Source organism: Callospermophilus lateralis, chromosome 15 (genome assembly GCF_048772815.1).
Source record: "Callospermophilus lateralis isolate mCalLat2 chromosome 15, mCalLat2.hap1, whole genome shotgun sequence".
Classification (NCBI taxonomy): domain Eukaryota; kingdom Metazoa; phylum Chordata; class Mammalia; order Rodentia; family Sciuridae; genus Callospermophilus; species Callospermophilus lateralis.
Window position 1 is genome coordinate 42,478,473 of NC_135319.1, and position 19,955 is coordinate 42,498,427.

The 19,955-nt window shown below is 39.6% G+C and overlaps 1 protein-coding gene across 2 annotated transcripts; it reads right to left on the reverse strand.

Annotated features, from left to right (window-relative positions):
* Positions 1-4,359: 4,359 nt before the first annotated feature.
* On the reverse strand, positions 4,360-19,569 carry Sar1a (secretion associated Ras related GTPase 1A). 2 transcript variants are annotated; one of them, XM_077105397.1, is made up of 7 exons: positions 19,551-19,569; positions 14,419-14,492; positions 14,170-14,289; positions 13,663-13,728; positions 10,125-10,228; positions 5,365-5,496; positions 4,360-4,516 (listed from the first exon to the last, which is right to left on the reverse strand). In XM_077105397.1, exons 2-7 carry the CDS (start codon positions 14,474-14,476, stop codon positions 4,400-4,402), a joined length of 597 nt encoding a protein of 198 aa, XP_076961512.1. In that variant the 5' UTR covers positions 14,477-14,492; positions 19,551-19,569; the 3' UTR covers positions 4,360-4,399. The 2 variants fall into 2 exon arrangements, with proteins under 2 accessions (XP_076961512.1, XP_076961511.1); XM_077105396.1 differs by having other exon boundaries at positions 19,460-19,562.
* Between the last annotated feature and the right edge of the window lie 386 nt (positions 19,570-19,955).

Here is a 19,955-nt window from a genome sequence, read left to right on the forward strand (position 1 = left end):
AGGAATGTAGATCAGTGCTTAATTTCTCTGGGTTCAATCCTCAGTACAAAAAAAAAAAAAAGTAAACCCTAAGCAATCCACCAGGGGGCACAGAGTTCACAAAATTACTCCTAGGGCCTTTTGTTGCTAAAGTGCCAACTTGACAAATCTCATGGAAACTGGATTTGCTCTAAATTAAATTGTCCTTTAAACTATGATAATAGTTTATAATAGTTATAATAAATTTTTCATCATGCAGTTCTATATTTTGCAGTATGCACATTTGACATAATAACATTTATAACCACCACTCAGGATTTATATAGGCCAGCTAATCTTTTTTTTTCTGAAAAAAAGCAAAAATGGAAATAGTTCAAGTTTTGCTGGCCATATAATCTTTGTCACAAATACTCAACTCTGCAATTGTATCACACAAAAGCCAAAGGAAACATGGTGGCTGTGTTCTAATAAAATTTTATGAATTTTGCAGTGTTTAGTATAGCACACCTGTAATCCAGCTGCTAGGGAGACTGAGGTGGGAGGATTGCAAATTCCAGGTCAGCCTCCCCAGTTTAGCAAGACCTGTCTCAAATAAAGTAAAAAATGGCTAGGGATACAGCTCAATGGTAAAGTACCCCTGAGTTTAATCCCCAGAACTATATACACACCAAAAAACAAAAATTACAAAATTTGAATTTCATTATTTTCATGTTTCACAAAATAGCATTCTTAATTTTTTTCAACCATAAAGTGTAAAAATCTTTAATAGCCCAGAGGCCATACAAACACAGCCAGCAGGACAGATTTGTCCCTCAAACAGTAGTTTGCCATTTCTAATCTAGGTTAACATAAAACTTCCCTACTTTTCCAAAGAAGTATCTTGAGAATAGGCAGGCCTGGGAGGACATCGTGATACTCCAAAGCAGTCACCACAAGCTACACATTTTATGAAGTCTGCTTTATCACTGTCACTAAAATGTTAATCTTTAGCAAGATTACTAGTACACATCTAAGTCAGCAATAATGAAAAAGTTACTATATAAATTACATAAACTTTTTGCAAAACTTCTTTGAATAAAATTAATGCTGCTTGGTGTATTTGCAGCACAACACATGATAATGCTTTCAATGTTCCTGGTGACACAAATCAGTTTGAAGAAAGGATTGACCGTGGTATATGAGGCAGATCTGAAATTAAGCAGTCTTCCCACACCAGGCACAGTCTTCTTTTGGTTTTATGACACAGAAGATAGCTTGTTCACAGCAAAATCTCCCCTAATTCAACTTCTGAGCAATTAAGACTTTCTCTCTAGAGTCCAGTGATTCTCCCCTAATGACGCTCAAGCCTCTGGCATGAACTGTTATGCATCAGGGTTTTTTGTTTCTGTGTACAGAAGTCCCAAGTCACAGCCAGAGGTAGCCAAGGTGAGACCCACTGAGTGCTAGGCTCATCTTTGATCTTCACGTTGTACTCTGCCTCAAACAAAACAATTCCATTTCCCCAGAGAACCCATGTCATCCTTTCATATCAACAGGAACGAAAGGACATTTCTAGTGGTTTAAGTCTCAGTTGTAAAGAACCTGTTTCATTTTATTTCCCATTCTATTTGTCCTGACTTTATTTTGGAATCTGTTTTGTAGTTTTCTAAAAGCAAGGCTTCTGACAAAGTCCACTAAATGCCCAAGGAGTCCTTCCCCTTATTTGCCAAGGGTATCATTCAACTGATTCTCTTTAAGTCATATAAAATGAGTTAAACAGAGCTAAAATGGATGCTTCCCTGACAGCTTGTAAGTAAGATTTTGCTTACACATCTACCATCCCTCTCCTGTTGCAGAAATGACAACCACCCTGGGTCCACAAGACACTTCAAGGTTCCCAAACAGTACTAAAGTTCTTCTACCAGCCCAGCCTTGTTTATTTCTTCCTGAAAACAAAATTCAAGATTCTTACACCCACCCTAAATGTTTCTTCCTCTATGAAGGGAAGAACTCTGCTTTTCCTCCCCCAAACAGATGATTATATGCTCAAACAGAATAAATCAATGAGAAAAAAAAAAAAAAAAGGAGAATAAAAAAAGAAAGAAAAATAAATAGCAAGGTTGTTTTAACTTTTTATTAAAATGCTTAGGATACAGATTGACTTTCTTTTGTAAATGAATGTTTTACTTTTCCTGAAGTAGGACATATATGCACTCTGATAAAACAGAATGAAAGGTCTCAGCTTGTGGGAGTTCCTGAACAAGGCTCTGCTCATCTGTCTGGAGCTGAGCTCCTCCAGTAGCTTTCTCAGCTATTGTATGATAAGAACAGTGTTCTGTGGGGCAAGAAATCAATGGGTGCTGCTTGACTTTTCAACGCCCTCTTCCTCCAGTGGCCAAAATAAACCACTTTCACAAAGAACTGTCCTATGTAGAGACCACAATTTTCTAGCTTACTACAAACTGATTAGGGACAAACGGGGTGAGAGTGGAGAAACAGAAAAGAAAACTAACACTGAAGCCTCATGTCTTTGATAGAAAATTATGGACAACCTTTAAGCCAAAAGAAATAAAAAGTATGCAAGTTATCTATCTATAACTAGTTCATTTGCTGTTAGCTAGATTTGTTCACTTAAGGCTTTGACCCCTTTCCAAACCAACAGTTTTGTCTTAATCCAGCTATGCTTGCTATAAACACAACGTATGAACTTCCCAGACATACTTTATGGAGCCTCTGCATTTGGGACCTGGCAGTGGAAAAGAATGCTTTCCCAACAATAAGGTACTGAAGACCAAGAATGAGAAAGCAACTAAAGAATGATCCTGTCCCACCCCAGGAGTGTATTATCCATAGTCTCCCTACCCTCCCATTAAAGTCAGAATCCAGTGAACCGAGTTCAATCTTTTGCAAGATCATCATCACAATTTTCAATTTTGAAGAAACTATCTTCAATCTTTTATTAAAGAAATGAATATAGATACCTCCCACCTTAAGATGACTTCCTATCATCTTTCACCACACTGTAGAATATAGGTTAAGATCATGAAAATCCAATTTTACATGTGGCACTATGAAAATGGAATGCTATAAAAACAATGCCCATTGACTTCATGGAGATGCTGATGCTTTCATACTGATGTCAGCCACAGGAAGAGCTCTGTAGGATGTTCCTGGGTTGGTGTTTTTCCCCAGCTTATTTTTGGAACAACAAAAAGCAATTTCATACCAAAAAGACTGGAAAAGCTGCAGATAATAACCTTTAAACACCAACAAAATAGGTAACTGATGAGAAGATGTAAGAAAGAGAACTCATGAACAAGAGAAATCAAATTCTGCAACTATTTTTTAAAAATTTTAAAGCCCACTGAGAAATCTTTCCTAGATTCACACAAGTGCTGTAATACCAGATGTCTAAGTCCTCAATTCAAAGAATTAAGAGCCCTTAAGCTGTTAATTTTGTCCTGTGTCCTTCTATTCAGAATAATTCCCCCCTTAGAATCTCTGCAAAAGAAACTCAGACACCCCTGCAGTATGTGACTATATGAGAGATGTTTCGACTCTTTCTTGAGGCGAAATTCAGTTTTTTTTTTTAACTGAAAATAAGAAAAGATACTACAGAGAGCAATGAAATTTCACAACAGTATTAAAGCAAAGATTGGCTGAGATTTGTAACTTTATAAGTAAAAATAATATAATAATAACCCACTCTATAATTAACTCCTCCACAGTGAACAATCTGTTACCCACTCTGTGATGAGGAATGACTCCAGCTGACCACAGTGGAAACTTGCCACAACCATAAGGCCAAGTTTCTGACCCTTTTTTAATTCTCCATGAACAAGCTGATGCCACCTCCTCCAAGGCAGTTACAGAGACAAGGGAGCTTAGGGGAGCTTCTCTCACCAACCTGCCACCTCAGCAGGAGTAAGTTCACTCTCCTGAACTCTGGCCTCCAATGTGTAACTGTTCATAATTTTATGAAGTATCTAAATGTCATTCACTAATAAAATAAAAAAAAAAAAGAATAGAAAACTCTGGACCAAGGAAATTGTGAACTCAAAAAGTCAAGATGGATACCAATTACATTAACAACACTTTCTTTAAAAAATAGAATCACTTTCTTTTGAAATCAACCACAGTGGTGAGACGTGTTTTTCTTCTCAGGTGTCCTGTGATGGCACATAGCCTTACCCGGCAAATCCTGCCAGCTTCCAAGTCCGGGGATACTGACCTGCACCAGCACATGGGGCAGCGTTACCTCACAACAGTATTGAGAAGAGCACATGTCACCACTGGGCGTAAGAGTTGACAAAGACTCTTGGCTTCTCAACGCCAGACATGGTTGGAGAGCTTTCCTTGTTCTATTAGAAAAGTTCATGAGGAAGCTGTGAATAGGATCAGTCCAGAGGAGTAAAACTCTTTTATTTTCACTGTCCAAACATCAGTCAATATACTGGGAGAGCCAGCGGAAACCCTCGCCGTAGCCTTGCCTCTTGAGCACACTGCACATAAACACTTCCATGGGGCGGGCATTCAGTTCCTTCAGAGTCACATTTCCCTAAGGGAGGCAAAGCCAAGAAAGGGCAGTTAGCATCTCTGCGGTGGAAAAGCTTGAAAGGGTGATCACTAAAGTCTGTTACTCAGTTCCTTAAATGCATATCTAAGTGGGTATTAATTACAGAAATGTGGTTCAGGCCATCTAGATGACTTCCCTAGGGCCTCTTGCTTTCAGGATATAATAAGTAGCATAGTTCTATTGCCAGCCATTCTCTTTCTCTCTCTCTCTCTCTCTCTCTCTCTCTGTCTCTGTCTCTCTCAAGAGCATTTGCTTTGAACACTTAACATTCATCTAGAAAGTCATGGCAGCAACCAAGAAACAGCCACTGGGAGTCATGGAACCAGCATGTATTCTGATGGACAAGAGAGGTCCGGGACTGACTAGAAGTCCCACTGAGAATAATCAAGTGCTTTGATTCCAATGCTTGGAATGTGATATAAACGACTGCTTCTCTTCAAAACCTGAAATCTCCAGCCCCCAAAACAACAATAAAAAAACCCAAAAACCCCACTTTCTGGCTAAGAAGTGTTCTTTTAAAAGATTGCTTTTCTACTAATTCTCAATTCCTAAGGAATAAAGTATCAGAAGGTTTAAAAAGGGGCTGCGGACACAACTCAGTGGTATAGTGCTTGCCTAGCATGTGTGAGGCCCTGGGTTTGATAGCAAGCACCACACACAAAAAGAAAGGTTTAATAACATGCCTCTGCCTTTAGTGAGCTTACACAATACTTATACTAAAAGAAATCCTAAGCCTTTAAGCTTTTGAAAGGAGACTCCAGAGTGCCAAACATCAGTGTTTCAGATGTCGTGAATGTCCTTTCTAGGCCTCCTGAAGACTTTTCTCTTACCTTTCCTGTGGTCTGTCCATAAAGCCCAAATATCTCGCGAAGTTTTTCTTCACTGATTGCATCTGTTCTGTCAATTTTGTTTCCCAAGATAAGGATTGGCACATTGGATATTGTTTCATCAGTCATTAAAGCCTAAAGACAGGGTTAAAAAAAAAAAAAAAAGCTAAGTGAGGGACCAGATAGTGAAAACTTTGGGACTTCTTCTGATCTTATAAGGCATTATATGCAAAGTGAAAAATCTGAACATCTCTATATCTGAATAAAGACTCATCATAACAGTTGGTAAAAAATCCTCTAACTACCTCAAAACAATTCCAACTTAAAGTCGTCTATTTATGGGACAGAAGAACCGCCCCAACCTTAACTTTTAGCTAGTTGGCTTAGCCACAAACCATCTTCAGATGGTCCTGCCCATTTGCATAGTCCAGAAGAATGAATGCTCAGAGATGACCACAGGAACTACCCAAGTTCTGAGTATCCAGTATGTGCAAAGCCCCATCTTGAACACAGCAAGAGATGCAGAATGAAGGGTTAGAGAAGATACCCCAGTCCATATTCTATGTCCATATTTATGTTAAGAAAACTAAATAATAACACAATATAGTAGACTGTCACAATGAATGGGGACAAACTAGTAACAGTAAAACAAATTCAGGGAAATAAACAATTTGGGCCTAGCAAAACTGGGCTCTAAAGGAAAGGCAGGACTAACACAAGTGCAAAGAAGGAAGAACATAAGCAACCGCTTTGGAGTAGGATAAGAACTGAGGAAGCTTAAAGCATTTACACTGATATGCAGCAACAAAGTAAGGATAACCCACGTTATGGTGCCATTCTGAAAAGTTAGCTGCACTAGATCTACAGAAAAAATGTATACTCATAGGACAGTGAATTTACAAATAATATTTATCTGTGGTGCTCATGTAAGAGATGATAATATCTGCAAAGTAGCAAATTTAACGAATTGTGCAGGGGAGACATTTTTGAGAAGTTAAGTGAATTCTAAATGACAGAACAAACAAAAAAGGAGTTAAAGTCTGTGGAACAGACTTCAAGACTGGGCATCTAAGTTTTAATTGATGGGAAAGCTTGGAAAGAAAGAGTTGAAGCAATAGGGGAATATGCTCTGACCATTTTGAATTCCAGGAAGCGTTAAGACAAAATCAGAGTAAGGATGCTACTTTAACATGTAAATACTGATAAAGTGCTTAAAATGTGTCCAGTGCTGGGCTGGGGATGTGGCTCAAGCCCTAACGCGTTCGCCTGGCATGCGCGGGGAGCTGGGTTCAATCCTTAGCACCAAATAAAAAAAATAATAAAATAAAGATGTTGTGTTCACCGAAAACTAAAAAATAAATATTAAAAAATAAAAAATAAAAAATGTGTCCAGTGCTTTGCTGGGGCAAAACAATAAGAAACAAGACAAAGTCTGTTATAGTTAGTTTTTGAATCATTGTGACCAAAATAGCAGAAAGAACAAATTAGAGGAGAAAAAGTTTATTTGGGACTCATGGTTTGAGGTCTCAATCGACAGATGCAGTCACTACTCTGGACCCGGGGTGAGGCAGCACATTGTGGGGGAAGGGCCCAGTGGAGGAAAGCTGTTCATGGGTAGGGTCAGGAAGCAGAGAGAGGGAAGAAGAGAAGGGGCCAAAGGGGAGATGTACCCTTCCAGACCCACCTCCTCTAGCCACACACCACCTGCCTAGTTACCACCCAGTCAGTCCACTCAAAATAGTTGGACTGATGAGGAAAACTAAAAAATAAATATTAAAAAAAACTTACAATCCAATCATTTCACCTCTGAACATTCCTACACTAATACAGGAGCTTTGGGAGGTGCACCTCATAGCCAAATCTAAACAAAATCCCCACATATAAGTTTATAGTCTTGGGGGACAATAGACATGCAGCTACGGAGAGACAATTTGGTCTGAGAAGTCAGTGATGGCTTCTCAGAAGTGGTCATACCTGAAATATGAGATCTCTTAAAGGACATTTTAAAATTTAATAGCAAAAGGGAGGCAGGCTGGATACTACAGTGACACAGCCACATCAATGTTCATAGCAGTACAATTCACAATAGCCAAACTGTGGAACAACCTAGTTGCCCTTCAATAGATAAATGGATAAAGAAACTGTGGGGGGCTGGAGTTGTGGCTCAATGGTAGTGTGCTCGTCTAGCACGTGTGAGGCCCTGGGTTCGATCCTCAGCACCACATAAAAATAAAATAAAGATATTGTGTCCAACTACAACTAAAAAAAAAGCAAAATATTAAAAAAAAAAAAGAAACTGTGATACACACACACACACACACACGAATATTACTTAGCAAAAAAAGAGAATAAAATTATGGCATTTGCAGGTAAATGGATATAGTCAGAGAATATCATGCTAAGTGAAGTAAGCCAATCCCCCAAAACCAAAGGCCAAATGTTTTCTCTGATAAATGGATGCTAATCCATAATGTGGTGGGAGGTGAAGGGGACATGGGGATAGGAAAGATGGTGGAATGAGACAGACATCATTACCCTAGGTACATGTATGATTGCACAAATGTTGTGACTATTCTTTGGGTACAACCAGAGAAGTAAAAAATTGTGCTCTATTTGTATACACTCAATCAAAGAGCATTCTGCTATCATGTATAACTGATTAGAACAAATAAATATATCATTTTAAAAAAGGGAGGCAGGCTGGGAATAAGGAGGGAGGAGGGATAGGTGAGGTAGCTAAGTGGGGAATGGCTACTTATGCATATCCAAGGAAGGACAAGTTGTTCTCTGTGTGGAATGTAGTTTAAGGTAGGCAGTAGGAAAAAAGGAAGATAAAGAAGAAAAATAAAAACAGAGGGAGAATCATGAAAGATCATATGTTATGCAAAAGATTTATAGATTTTATCCTGAAAGTGATACAAAAACCAAGCAGGGCAATGCCAAATCCAAGATAATTTCTTCTAGCAATATAGTGCCTGGCAGAATGATGGAAGAATCTACAATAATTCAAAGGTTTCTGGACTGCTTATCTACGAAACAGGAGGGGAAGATGAATAGCTTCCTCCTTTGAGAAAGCAGGATCAGTAGGTGGAATTATCCAGCAGGAAGCAATTATGCATGAGGCTGGGGTTCAGAAGAGGTCTGGATGAGAGAAGTCCATCTGGAGGTCATTGACATGTGGATGGGAGATGAAGGAATGGGAATAAATGAAAGTAGCCTGAGAGAAAGTAGAGACTCTGGGGAATACCCACATTCAAAGGCTAAGCAAAGGAACAAGTACTTATGCAAAAACTGAGAAGTATAAGCTGGAGAGACAGCATCAAAATCAAGAGTGTAAAGGGGAGTTTAGAGAAATAAAAAATGGCCAATGCCAACAAGTTAAATAAGGTGAAGACTGTCCTGTAGGTAATTCCACAAGACCAGAGCTAGAAATTATCAAGCCAAGAAAATGCAATGTTAGCCAGGCACAGTGGCACACGTCTATAATCCCAGCAACTCAGGAGGTTAAGTGAAGTCAATCCCCCAAAACCAAAGGCCAAGTGTTTTCTCTGATAAGTGGATGATAATCCATAATGGGGTGGGAGGTGGATGAGATGAGTGGAGGAACTTTGGAGTGGAGGCATGACAACTGCAAGACTGAGGCCAGCCTCAGCAACTTAGGGAGACCCTGTGTCAAAATAAAAAAGGGTTGGGAATATAGCTCAGTGGTTAAGTGTTCCTGGGTTTAATCCCCAATACCAAATAAAATAAAATAAAATAAAAACAATGGACAAAGGAGAAAACCTGCAGTGAGTCCCTGAGAGTACTGAAGGATGCATGTGACCAAAAGACTGAAGATTGAGAACAGACTATTAAGATCTAGCAAGTCATTCAGTGGAAGGGCACATAGGCACAACCTGAGAAAGCAGATTTAAAAATATAGCTGGGTACAGTGGTGCACACCTGTAATCCCAGTGGCTCAGGAGGCTGAGGCAGGAGAATAACAAGTTCAAAGACAGCCTCAGCAAGTTAGCAAGGCACGAAGCAACTTAGCAAGATCCTATCTCTAAATAAAATAGAAAAAAGGGCTGGGGATGTGGCTCAGTGGTTAAGTGCCCTTGGGTTCAATCCTCAGAATCATAGATAGATAGATAGATAGATAGATAGATAAGCTGGTGTCTCTTTTTGGGTTTCAAGATACCAGTATTACATAAAGACTGATACATGAATTGTAAGGCTATTAACTATGCTGGGACAACAGGCATAAACTGAGCAGTACCCTGAGCAAATTGAGCCAAAAAGTCACTATATAATATAAAGCAGAAAAATCATTTAAGTTGAAGCTGAGGTTCCCCAAGACATTGAAAAACAATACCTTGGGATTTTTTTTTTATACCAGAGACTGAACCTAGGGGTGCTTCACTACTAAGCTACATCCCCAGCCCTTTTTATTTTTTATTTTGAGATAGAGTCTCATAAGTTGCAAGTAGCTAAGGCTAGCTTTGAACTTGCAATCCTCCTGGTCTCATTCTCCTGACCACTGGGATGGCTTCCACCACTACACCTGGCACATTTTCGTTTTTGAAACATATTTATTTTTTTGTGGTGCTAGGATTGAATCCAGTGCCTCACGCATGCTTGGCAAGCCCTCGATCACTGAGCCACAACCCCAGCCCAATATGACTTGGAGTTTCATTGTGTAAACTGGAATGATTAAATATTGGCACTATTGAGCTGTATTCTTTAGAACATAGGCCAAAAAAGGAGGGGGGAAAAAAACATACATTAAGCTCAACTTTGGATTCCATGAGGCGAGAATGATCTGCACAGTCCACCAGAAAGACAATCCCATTAATTGCTGGAAGATAATTTTTCCAAACCCGACGAGCTAGAAGACAAAATTTGTAGTTGCATCAAAAAACATATACTGTGATAAGGAATAACCTAAATGATCTATAAAATGAGCAAATCTTAGGCAGTTTCAGTAACATCAGACTCCTCCCTGTGGATTCTCTAAGTCCTGAGCTGTATTAAGTCAGAACAGAGAATGCAAACTGATGGTCTGTGAGCTGAACCTGTTTTTCTAAATTTGCAAATCAGACCTTCTGTCTTCCTTGAAAAACAGTAATATCTGGCAAACCATGTCTATTTACCTAAATGCCCATCATCAGCTAGAACTAAACAAATGGTGGCTTTCTTAAACTTTGAATGAGGCTTAATTTCTTCAATTTGCCAAAGTCTCCATGTTCCTATTGTCTTATGCTCAATTAATTTGACTCACTTAAATGACCTGTCTTGTCTATGGAGTCAATTTTGTTTGCAACCTCTGAGTTAAAACATGAGTGTAGGGGCTGAGGTCGTGGCTCAGTGGTAGAGTGCCTACCTAGCACGTTAAAGGACCTGGGTTTGATCCTTAGCACCACATAAAAATAAATAAAAGTATTGTGTCCAATTGCAACTAAAAAATAAATATAAAAAAATAAAAATATGAGTATAGTACCTGTCCATGTAACTATTTATTTTGGTACCAGGAATGGAACTCAGGGGTACTTTACCACTGAGCCACATCCCCAGCACTTTTTATCTTTTATTTTGAAACAGGGTCTAGCTAAGTTGCTAAGGCTGACCTCAAACTTGCAATCCTCTTGTCTCAGCCTCTCAAGTAGCTGGGATTACTGGAATGCACCACCATGCCCAGCTTGTCCATGTAACTTTTTCTAATGCCTTACTAACTAGAATGTGGGTCTGCTGACATCTACTCAGGTCTCAGGGGCACTCAGTCTCCCAAGTCAGTCCTTGTGTTTTTTGTTTGTTGTTTTATAAAAAGAAGTGAGAAAGGCTGGGAAGAAGTCCTTTAATTACATTATATTTCTCAGCCATTCATGTCTAGTCCTTGAATGGCATGAATAACAAAGTGTCTCTATATAAAAGGATTAATAACAATTACCTGGATACCTCTGAATGTGGGGCAGGGAGAGACTAGAACTGTCACTTTGACTTTCTATATTGCTATACTATTTGTTACATTGAGTCTGCACTACTTTTAGAAGTTAAAAGTTTTGTTTTTCTTATAATTTTATGTATATTTTTTGTCATTTTTTTTAAATTCTAGGATTGAACCCAGGGTCTTATACATGCTATATAAATAATCTACCACTAAGCCACACCCCCAGCTCAAAAGTTGAAATCTATGCAAATAAAAAAAGGAAACTCCAGATGTTTAATGTTTTAGTAACTTCTATAAAATGGTGGCTTTGATTATGAAAAGGTGCCTCTATTAAACTTTCCTCAGTCTGTTAAACAAAACAATGTACACCAACAAGTTTCCCTTCCCTTCTTACTTTAACAAAACATGAAAGTGAAATTTATCACACCAAATAATCTACTATTCCCAGTTCGAGTATCTAAAGACATCTGGTGTCTATTTCTTCAGCAATCTCCAGATGGTCTAGGTTGTCTTATCTGGCTCTGAATTTAAATATGTAAAGTGTTACAAAGTCTTTTTGGAAGGAGAAAAGATACCAAATGCCCAGTGTTTTATGTGATTGTGACCATAATATATGTAGGATTATTCAGGATATAAATATTAAATGAGTAAAATTAATATAATATTCTAATGAACCCACCAATTATAAAATTATTAGGCTGAATAATTAAAAAACTACCAATATTCTATTTTTACTGTTTTTTAAACTATATTAGATTTTCTTAATTATTATTATTATTAATTTTTTAGTTGTAGATGGAACACAATACCTCATGCATGCCAGGCAAGCGCTTTACCTCTCAGCCACAATCCTGGCCCCGCTAAATGAGATTTAACCTAATAAAATGTTCCCAAAACAGACTTCTCAACGATTGAGTAAATCTTACAGAATGTCAGTGGTTTCTTTTCCCTACCTTCTCAGAATATTTATTCCCACACTTAAATGTTTTACTCCTATGCCTAGAGTCTTGCCAAATGTAAACTCACTACCCAAGAGATAAAGATGCCCATTTTGTAGATCTCAAAAATACATAAGACACCTGATAGGAAACTGTGAACCAAAAAGACATAGCCTGAATAAGGAAAAAAAAGGACTCAAGAGAAAAGCAAAAAAAAAAATTGGAAAAAACAGTTCCAACTGTCCCAAATGGGTAGAGCATATGAAATTTCAGTTTAAATCAGAATGGTCACAAGTAGTCACTGTATTATGTTGACAACTTTTGACAAGTTTAAAATTACTTATGAATAAAAGAGACTTGGGCTGGGGATGTGGCTCAAGCGGTAGTGCGCTCGCCTGGCATGCGTGCGGCCCGAGTTCGATCCTCAGCACCACATACAGACAAAAAATGTTGTGTCCGCCAAATAATGAAAAATAAATATTAAAATTCTCTCTCTCTCCCTCTCTCTCACTCTCTCTCACTCTTTCTTTAAAAAAAAAAAAAAGAGACTTGACAACTGAATACAATTTGTGATATTGTACTGGTCTATTCAAGAGGAACAAATGCTAAAAATGGAGATTACTGGGACAACGTACAAAAAAGGAATATATGAGACAGATTAAAAAAATTAAAATCTTACATATTACAACTACAATGATTATGTAAAGGAATATTCTTTTTCTTTGGTAAAAGGCATGAAAGTGCTAGGGAGTAAAGGGGCATGATGTATTCACAAACTGTTTAGAAAAATATAAAATTTTTTTTTTTGAGAGAATTTCAATATTTTTTAGTTTTCGGCAGACACAACATCTTTGTTTTGTATGTGGTGCTGAGGATCGAACCCAGGCCGCACACATGCCGGGCGAGCGCGCTACCGCTAGAGCCACATCCCCAGCCCGAAAAATATAGATTTTAATGTTACTAGAGAGACTAATAAATGTGGACAAAAGTTATATATGTATAGAATTTCCTGTATCATTTATGCAATTTTTGACAAGTTTGAAATTACTTAAAAATAGTAAGTAGATAAAAAACGTCAATGAAGTAGTAAGACTGCAATCCTAAAAATGGGCACAGTGGTATACCTGCCTGTAATCCCAGAGACTCAGGAGGGTGAGGCAGCAGGCTGCAAATTTAAGGCCAGCCTCAGCAACTTAGCAAGACCTCATCTCAAAAAATAAAAACTGACTGGGGATGTAGATAAGTGGTAGAGCACCCTGGGTTCAATCCCCAGTACCACACATAAAAAATAAATTAAATAAATGAATATAAAATAAAAGTCATTCCAATCCTAAATGCAAGCAATTTAAAAGGTAAAAATGACACACTATTTGGGGAGCGTGGGGTAAGTACACAATGAACCATAAGTTAATACCATGCCTTCATTAAGTCTCTTACCTTGCTCATGCCCACCAAGATCAAAAGTTGTAAAAGTCATTCCAGCAATTGTCAGCTCTTCTGATGCTGAAAAATTGTCAAGAGGAAATAAATAAACTTTTCCATCCAAAGGCCCAATTACTAATACTGTAAGTCAATACTAATGCAAACACCTAATAAAGCTTTCACCTTGTGAAGAAAAAGATACAGAAATGAAAACTTTCTTAAAGATAGTCAAAAGTTTACTTTCTAAAGGTCAAAAGTTTACTTTTCTCCAAGATGTGTTGTTTCATAGGAGATACGGGAGATGTGTCCCATTTTAGAACCAGAGAGAAGAGACAGTGACAATGTTCCAGAAGTTTAGATCTATGATTATTTGACCTTTTGTATGTACTAAAGGTTACTTCAAAGTAAGCTGGCTTCTGGGGCCTCATTTAATAAAAGAATAACATTAATTGGAGATTCACCCCTCCAATCCTGACATTGACCTTCAAAGGTCAAAAGAGCACCTGGTATTTTCAAACATACTTGGATGTAGTGTTGGAACATGTTGGCCCAATCTGTCATCTTTGAGCATGTGAAGAAGAGTGGTTTTGCCTGCATTGTCCAAACCCAAGAATACAAGTTTTCCAGATTTCTTGTAGAGTCCTAAAAGAGAACATAAATTTTTAATGTAAATTCTCCCCCTATATACCAAAGGCTGCTTATATTTAAATTGCTGGAGGAAATGCAGTGTGAAACCTGTAATATATTTAATATTTAAAGAAAATGGTTTACCTAGGAACTGGAGCACACTGCTGAAGCCATTGTAGATCCACTCAAAGATGAAAGACATTATTAACGCTTACTACCTGTATAAAATATGAAAGTAGCAAACATTAACTTTTTAAATACCAGTATAGTTCTGGGGAAGTTAACTCTTATTCCTTGGCTCAGATGCATGTTCAGAGTCTCATGTTTTCTGGCCTAAGAAAGAAGATTAACTAATCTCCTTTACCCTTAAGACAAGGATTTTGAACATTGAAGGGAAGCTTCTAGGATCCTTGCATCTGCATGAATTCATTGTTTCCTAATAGCTATCAACCTATGATACTCAGAATTATTAGTTAATGACATATGTTCCTCTTTTATTGTGTGACTCACTCCTCCAGGCAGCTGCAGCTCATTCACATTCCTTAGATACCACCAAGGTCTACCACTTAACAACACCTGTAGGAAATCAGTCTCATTAATAACCTGGATCAAATGGACACAGAGATATGTGGAAAATAAGAAGAAAAGCATATTAACCTGTCTGTGCACAGCTCTAAAAAACAAAGCCAAAATTGTACTGGCTAACTTAATTTGTCCTGGTCCATTTACAACCTCTTTATCCCTACTGGGGATTGAAACCAGGGCCTTAAGCAAGCTAGGCCCTGTGCTCTAACACCAAGCTATATCTCCAGGCCTTTCTTAAATTTTAAGACAAGGGTCTCACTAAGTTGCTCAGGCCTGCTTAAGCATACTGTGGATTACAGGTATACACCACTGAACCTAGCTAAATATTATCTCTTCTTTAATAAAATTTGTCTAACCCCTTTTGCAAATGTTTCAACTTATAAAAAGAAAAGACATACTATTCTATAGAAACAAAAAGGAATAGCATAATACTTTCAGTACTGGAGAGACTGAGGCAAGAGAATCGAAAATTCAAGGCCACCTGCAGCAATTTAGCAAAACCCTGTCTCAAAATAAAAAGGATTGGAGGCCAGGTGCAATGGTGCATACCTGTAATCCCAGCAGCTGGGAGACTGAGGCAGTTGGATCACAAGTTCAAAGCCAGCTTCAGCAAAAGCAAGGCACTAAGCAACTCAGTGAGCTATGAAGCTATACATCATTGACCAAATTTTGAGTGAGACCCTGTCACTAAATAAAATAAAATAAAGGGCTGGAGATGTGGCTCAGTGGTATAAAGTACCCCTAGATTCAATCCCCAGTGCCAGAAACAAACAAACAAGCAACAACAACAACAACAAAAAAAAACCAACAACTCATTCAGAATACAGTAGTAGCTTTCTAAGCAAGTACATATATTAATTAGCACTAATTAATATAATGACAAGTATATATTTTAATTAAACAAGTACATTTATTAACTAAGCAAGTACATATATTAATTAGTAATTAATTAACTTAGTTTCCCACAGGCCTAGACAAAACAATGACCCAAAGCTACTAACAGGTCTCTGAGTCAAGTTAACATGGAAAGGATCTAGAGACATTGGTGAGTCTAAGGTATGTGAGAGTTAGCATTTTCTGGTTACACTAAGTATTTGCCTCAATATCTCAGATTTAGGGCAGGAAAAAAAAAAGACCCTCATCCATCACAAAAATATCTGTACACAAGACTTTACATGGGATCAACTATAATAAAAAAAAACTTTCATGAATAGTAATGGGTAAAAAGGTTACACACAAAATATTCTTTTTTGTTGCCCAAGCTGGCTTTGAACTCCTGGGCTCAAGCCATCCTCGTGCCTCAGCCTCTCTAGCAGCTGGGACAGCAGGTGCACTCCACACATAGGCTGCACCTATATGCTTCAAAGAATGCTAGACGGAGAGGAAGCTGAAAAATGCAGACGGTATGTTTTTTCTTTTTCATTCAATTACTGGATTTCTGTCAGGGTTAGGAATTGACCTATAAACTTTAGAGCTTCCTTAACACTTTTCACAGCTCTTACCACGGAGGGTCAAATAAAGCATGGAAATTTGGGTGGAGGTACAGATTGAGGGAAAAGGTTTTATGAAAATAAATTAAATGAAAACTTTTTTCCTCCCTTTTCTGTAACATTCAATTTTATTTTGGTAGAAAGACCATATTTGGCATGTTAAATAACACTTTTGTTTAGAAACTTAGTCTACACTTTAAGTCCAATAACTTAAATGCACTTACAGGCTGGGCATGATGGGACACTTGTAATCCCAGTGACTTGGGAGGCTGAGGCAGGAGGATTGCAATTTTGAGAGCAGCCTCATGAACTTAGGGAGGCCTGAGCAACTTAGTGAGACCCTGTCTCAAAAAATAAAAAGGGCTGGGGAGTAGCTCAGTGGTTAAGTGCCCCTGGGTTCAATGCCCAGTACCAAAAATAAAACAACGCATATACAAAACTCCCATGCTAAGTTTCTTTTACTACAGGCAAGCAAAAGGACAATGTGCCTTTCTGTATAGTCTCCTCAAAGCAGATACCCTTCCCTATTTTTCCTCAATTTATTGCTTGGAGAAGCACAATTCACATTTATTTATTACTTATTTCGCTGGGATTACAGTAGTGTGCCATCACGCCTGGCACAACTCATCTTTAGAGAGTGCCCTTCAATAAGGTACTCCCTGACCATTGCTCCTTTACAACACATCTCTATTAATTTGTACTACAGTGGTTTGCAGTCAATACTTTATAGATTCTCCCCCACTGCTCCCCCCTCCAAGTACTGGGGATTGAACTCAAGAGCTTTGTGCACACTAAGCAAGTGCTCTCCAACTGAGCTACATCCCAAACCCCTAGATTCTTTTACCACATCATTTTCAAAGTACTCCCAACCAGGCTGAGTAGTTATAGCTCATTGGTAGAGCGCTTGCCTACCATGTGTGAAGCACTGGGTTCAATCCTCAACACCATGTAAAAATAAATAAATAAAGGTATTATGTCCGTCTATTAAAAAAAAAAATTAGTAGTACCTCCAACCAGGAGAATTCTGCAAAGGTGATGAGGGGAAAACCTCACACTTCAAGGAATTTTTCACAGTACTTGAACTATTCTGATTTTCCAATTTATTTTCCTTTGACATCACTGCTTTATGGGTGCAGTATGGTATGCCTGTAATCCCTGCTACCCACAAGTCTGAAACAGGAGGATGGCAAGTCTGAAGTCAGCCTAGGCTTAGTGAGACCCTGTCTTAAAATAAAAAGTCAAAAGGGCCAAGGATGTAGTTCAGTGGTACTGTGCTAGCCTGGCATGTGCAAGGCCCTGGGGTCTACTTCCAGCACTGCAAACACTAAACAAAATTATCTATGGAGAGTGAAGAAACTTCAGATATTGTTTAAAAACAAACAAACAAACATCAACAACCAAAAAAACCCTCCAATTTTTTACTGGACCCAAAGGGTTGGGTTCCACTGCTACCCAAAGTTAAGCAAATGGCCTTGATGTCTCCTCCATCCTTGAATTCTCAGAATTTATACCAACTTAGTCATTTTAGAGATTAGAGAGACACCTCGTTTCATCCCTACACCAACTCACAAGCAGGGCTTATTAGCCTCATTTAACAAGATGAAGATGCTGACATTCCTAAATTAGCTGCCTTGTTCAAGACTACTTAGCTGAAAATCTCACAGTTCCAGGACCTCACACACATTAGGCAAGCATTCTACCACTGGGCTACATTCCCAGCCCTTTTTATTTTTTGAGACAGAGTCTCCCTAAGTTGCCAAAGCTGGCCTTGAACTTGCAATCCTCCTGTCAGTCTCCTGCATAGCTGGGATTACAGGCATGGCCACCATGTTTGGTTTTATTATTTCTGAGACAGGATCCTGCTAACTTCCCCAGGCTAGGCTTGAACTTCTGATCCTCTGGCCTCAGCCTCTGGAGTAGCTGGAATTAGAGCCACCCAGCTTAAACCCTCCTTTTATAACACCAAAGCCAAAGCCCTTTCTGTTAATATTACATAAAATTCAGATCCAAATCACAAAATTTATTTAAAAACTTCCTTAACCCACCTACTACATAGATCATAATATTTTAAGTCTTCGTTATAATTCATCACACCTTTTGTATGGTACTTTAAAAATTAGTATTTATTTCCTTTACTATCACATTATGGCAAGTAAGAGTATTCTAAAATTTAAGGGTTCTAAAGACATCAAAAACACTGCTGCACCTAAAACAAAGACTTGCAAAGTTAAGTTCTGATTCAAACAAGTACCGAAAGGAGAAACACCAAACAGATTATAACTCATTTTTAAAAATTCTGCATCATTTCCTATACACACTCAGAACAACTTTGAGAGACTATTCCAAACAGATCTGGGGTTTTAGCTAGGAAACCACTTGGCTGAAGGAGTAAATGTCAGCCCATGGCAAATCTCCCTAAACCTTCTGTCTACACCTAAGCAAAAGGACTCAGGGTAAAGACAAAGAAGAGGACTAAGAGAGAATATTTATAGAGGCAATTTGGTACGACCCTTATGATTCTGACCCCCTCAGCTAGAATCGTAAAGAAAATAGAAATCTGTGCACCAAAGAAAGAGGGAGGCGGAAGGAGAAAACACGGGGTTTGACACACGACATCAGATGACAACAGAGAGCTGACGTGGGGAGGAGCCCTGAACTAGGAGCCTGTAGACCTGGTTCAAGCGCTCACAGTTGCCAGCTGGGGGACTTGCCAGGCCTCAGTCCCCGAGTCCGTACAAAATAAGGATGATCAAAAGCTCCTAACCGCCTCACCGAGGACTGAGGCACCTCCAAGATAGGAGACACGGAGCCGTTTCCTAAACTGGGGAGCACAGTACACACTGGGAAACTGTTATCCAGCCCGGCAGCTGCAAGACCCCGAGAAGAATGCAAGTGAACTCAAGAGCCCGGAGGTCGGCAAGGGACAGAGCAGACCCGGCCGAGTCGGCCCGTCCCCGCCCAGAAGCAGCCCGGTGGCCCCAAAGAACCGCCTGCGTGTCACTTCCCCCCCCCCAACCCTGCCGAGGCCGGCCTCCGCCCCGACCCCCTCCGCGGCCCACCCCAGCTCTATGGGCCCCGACTGCCTTCTCCGTTACCACCCCCTGACTTACGGCCCGAGGGGCTCCTCCGAAGGCGGCAGGCGGCTGGGACCCTCCCTCAGAACACACAGACCAGCAGCACCCGGGACCGCCAGCTACTCACCGGATACACGTCATACCCCTCCCCCGGAGTTTCCGGGAGCGTCCTTGCCCCCGCCCCTAGCGTCACGCTCTCTTCCCAGGTACCGCCCTACCAGCGACTCTCGCAGCTGAGGGGCGGGCCTAAGGCGTGACGTGCGCTGTCGAGGGCGGGCCGCACCTAGGCTCCACCTACTCTCGTGGAGCCAGCAGGCCACGCGAGACGTGGCAGCACCTGGCTTCGCAGACTGTGGCGGGATCCTCGAGTCCAGCGGCGGTCTTGCTCGTTCTGCTCCCCGGTTTTCTTTCCTTCGGTGCTCCTAGATGCACCGATAAGATCAAAAAGGGCAGCCGACGGGTGGGTAGACAGGTTCTGCAAACAAAAGTTGACCTTAGGGCTGGCAACCTCAGGTGGATGCCGTCAGTCTTT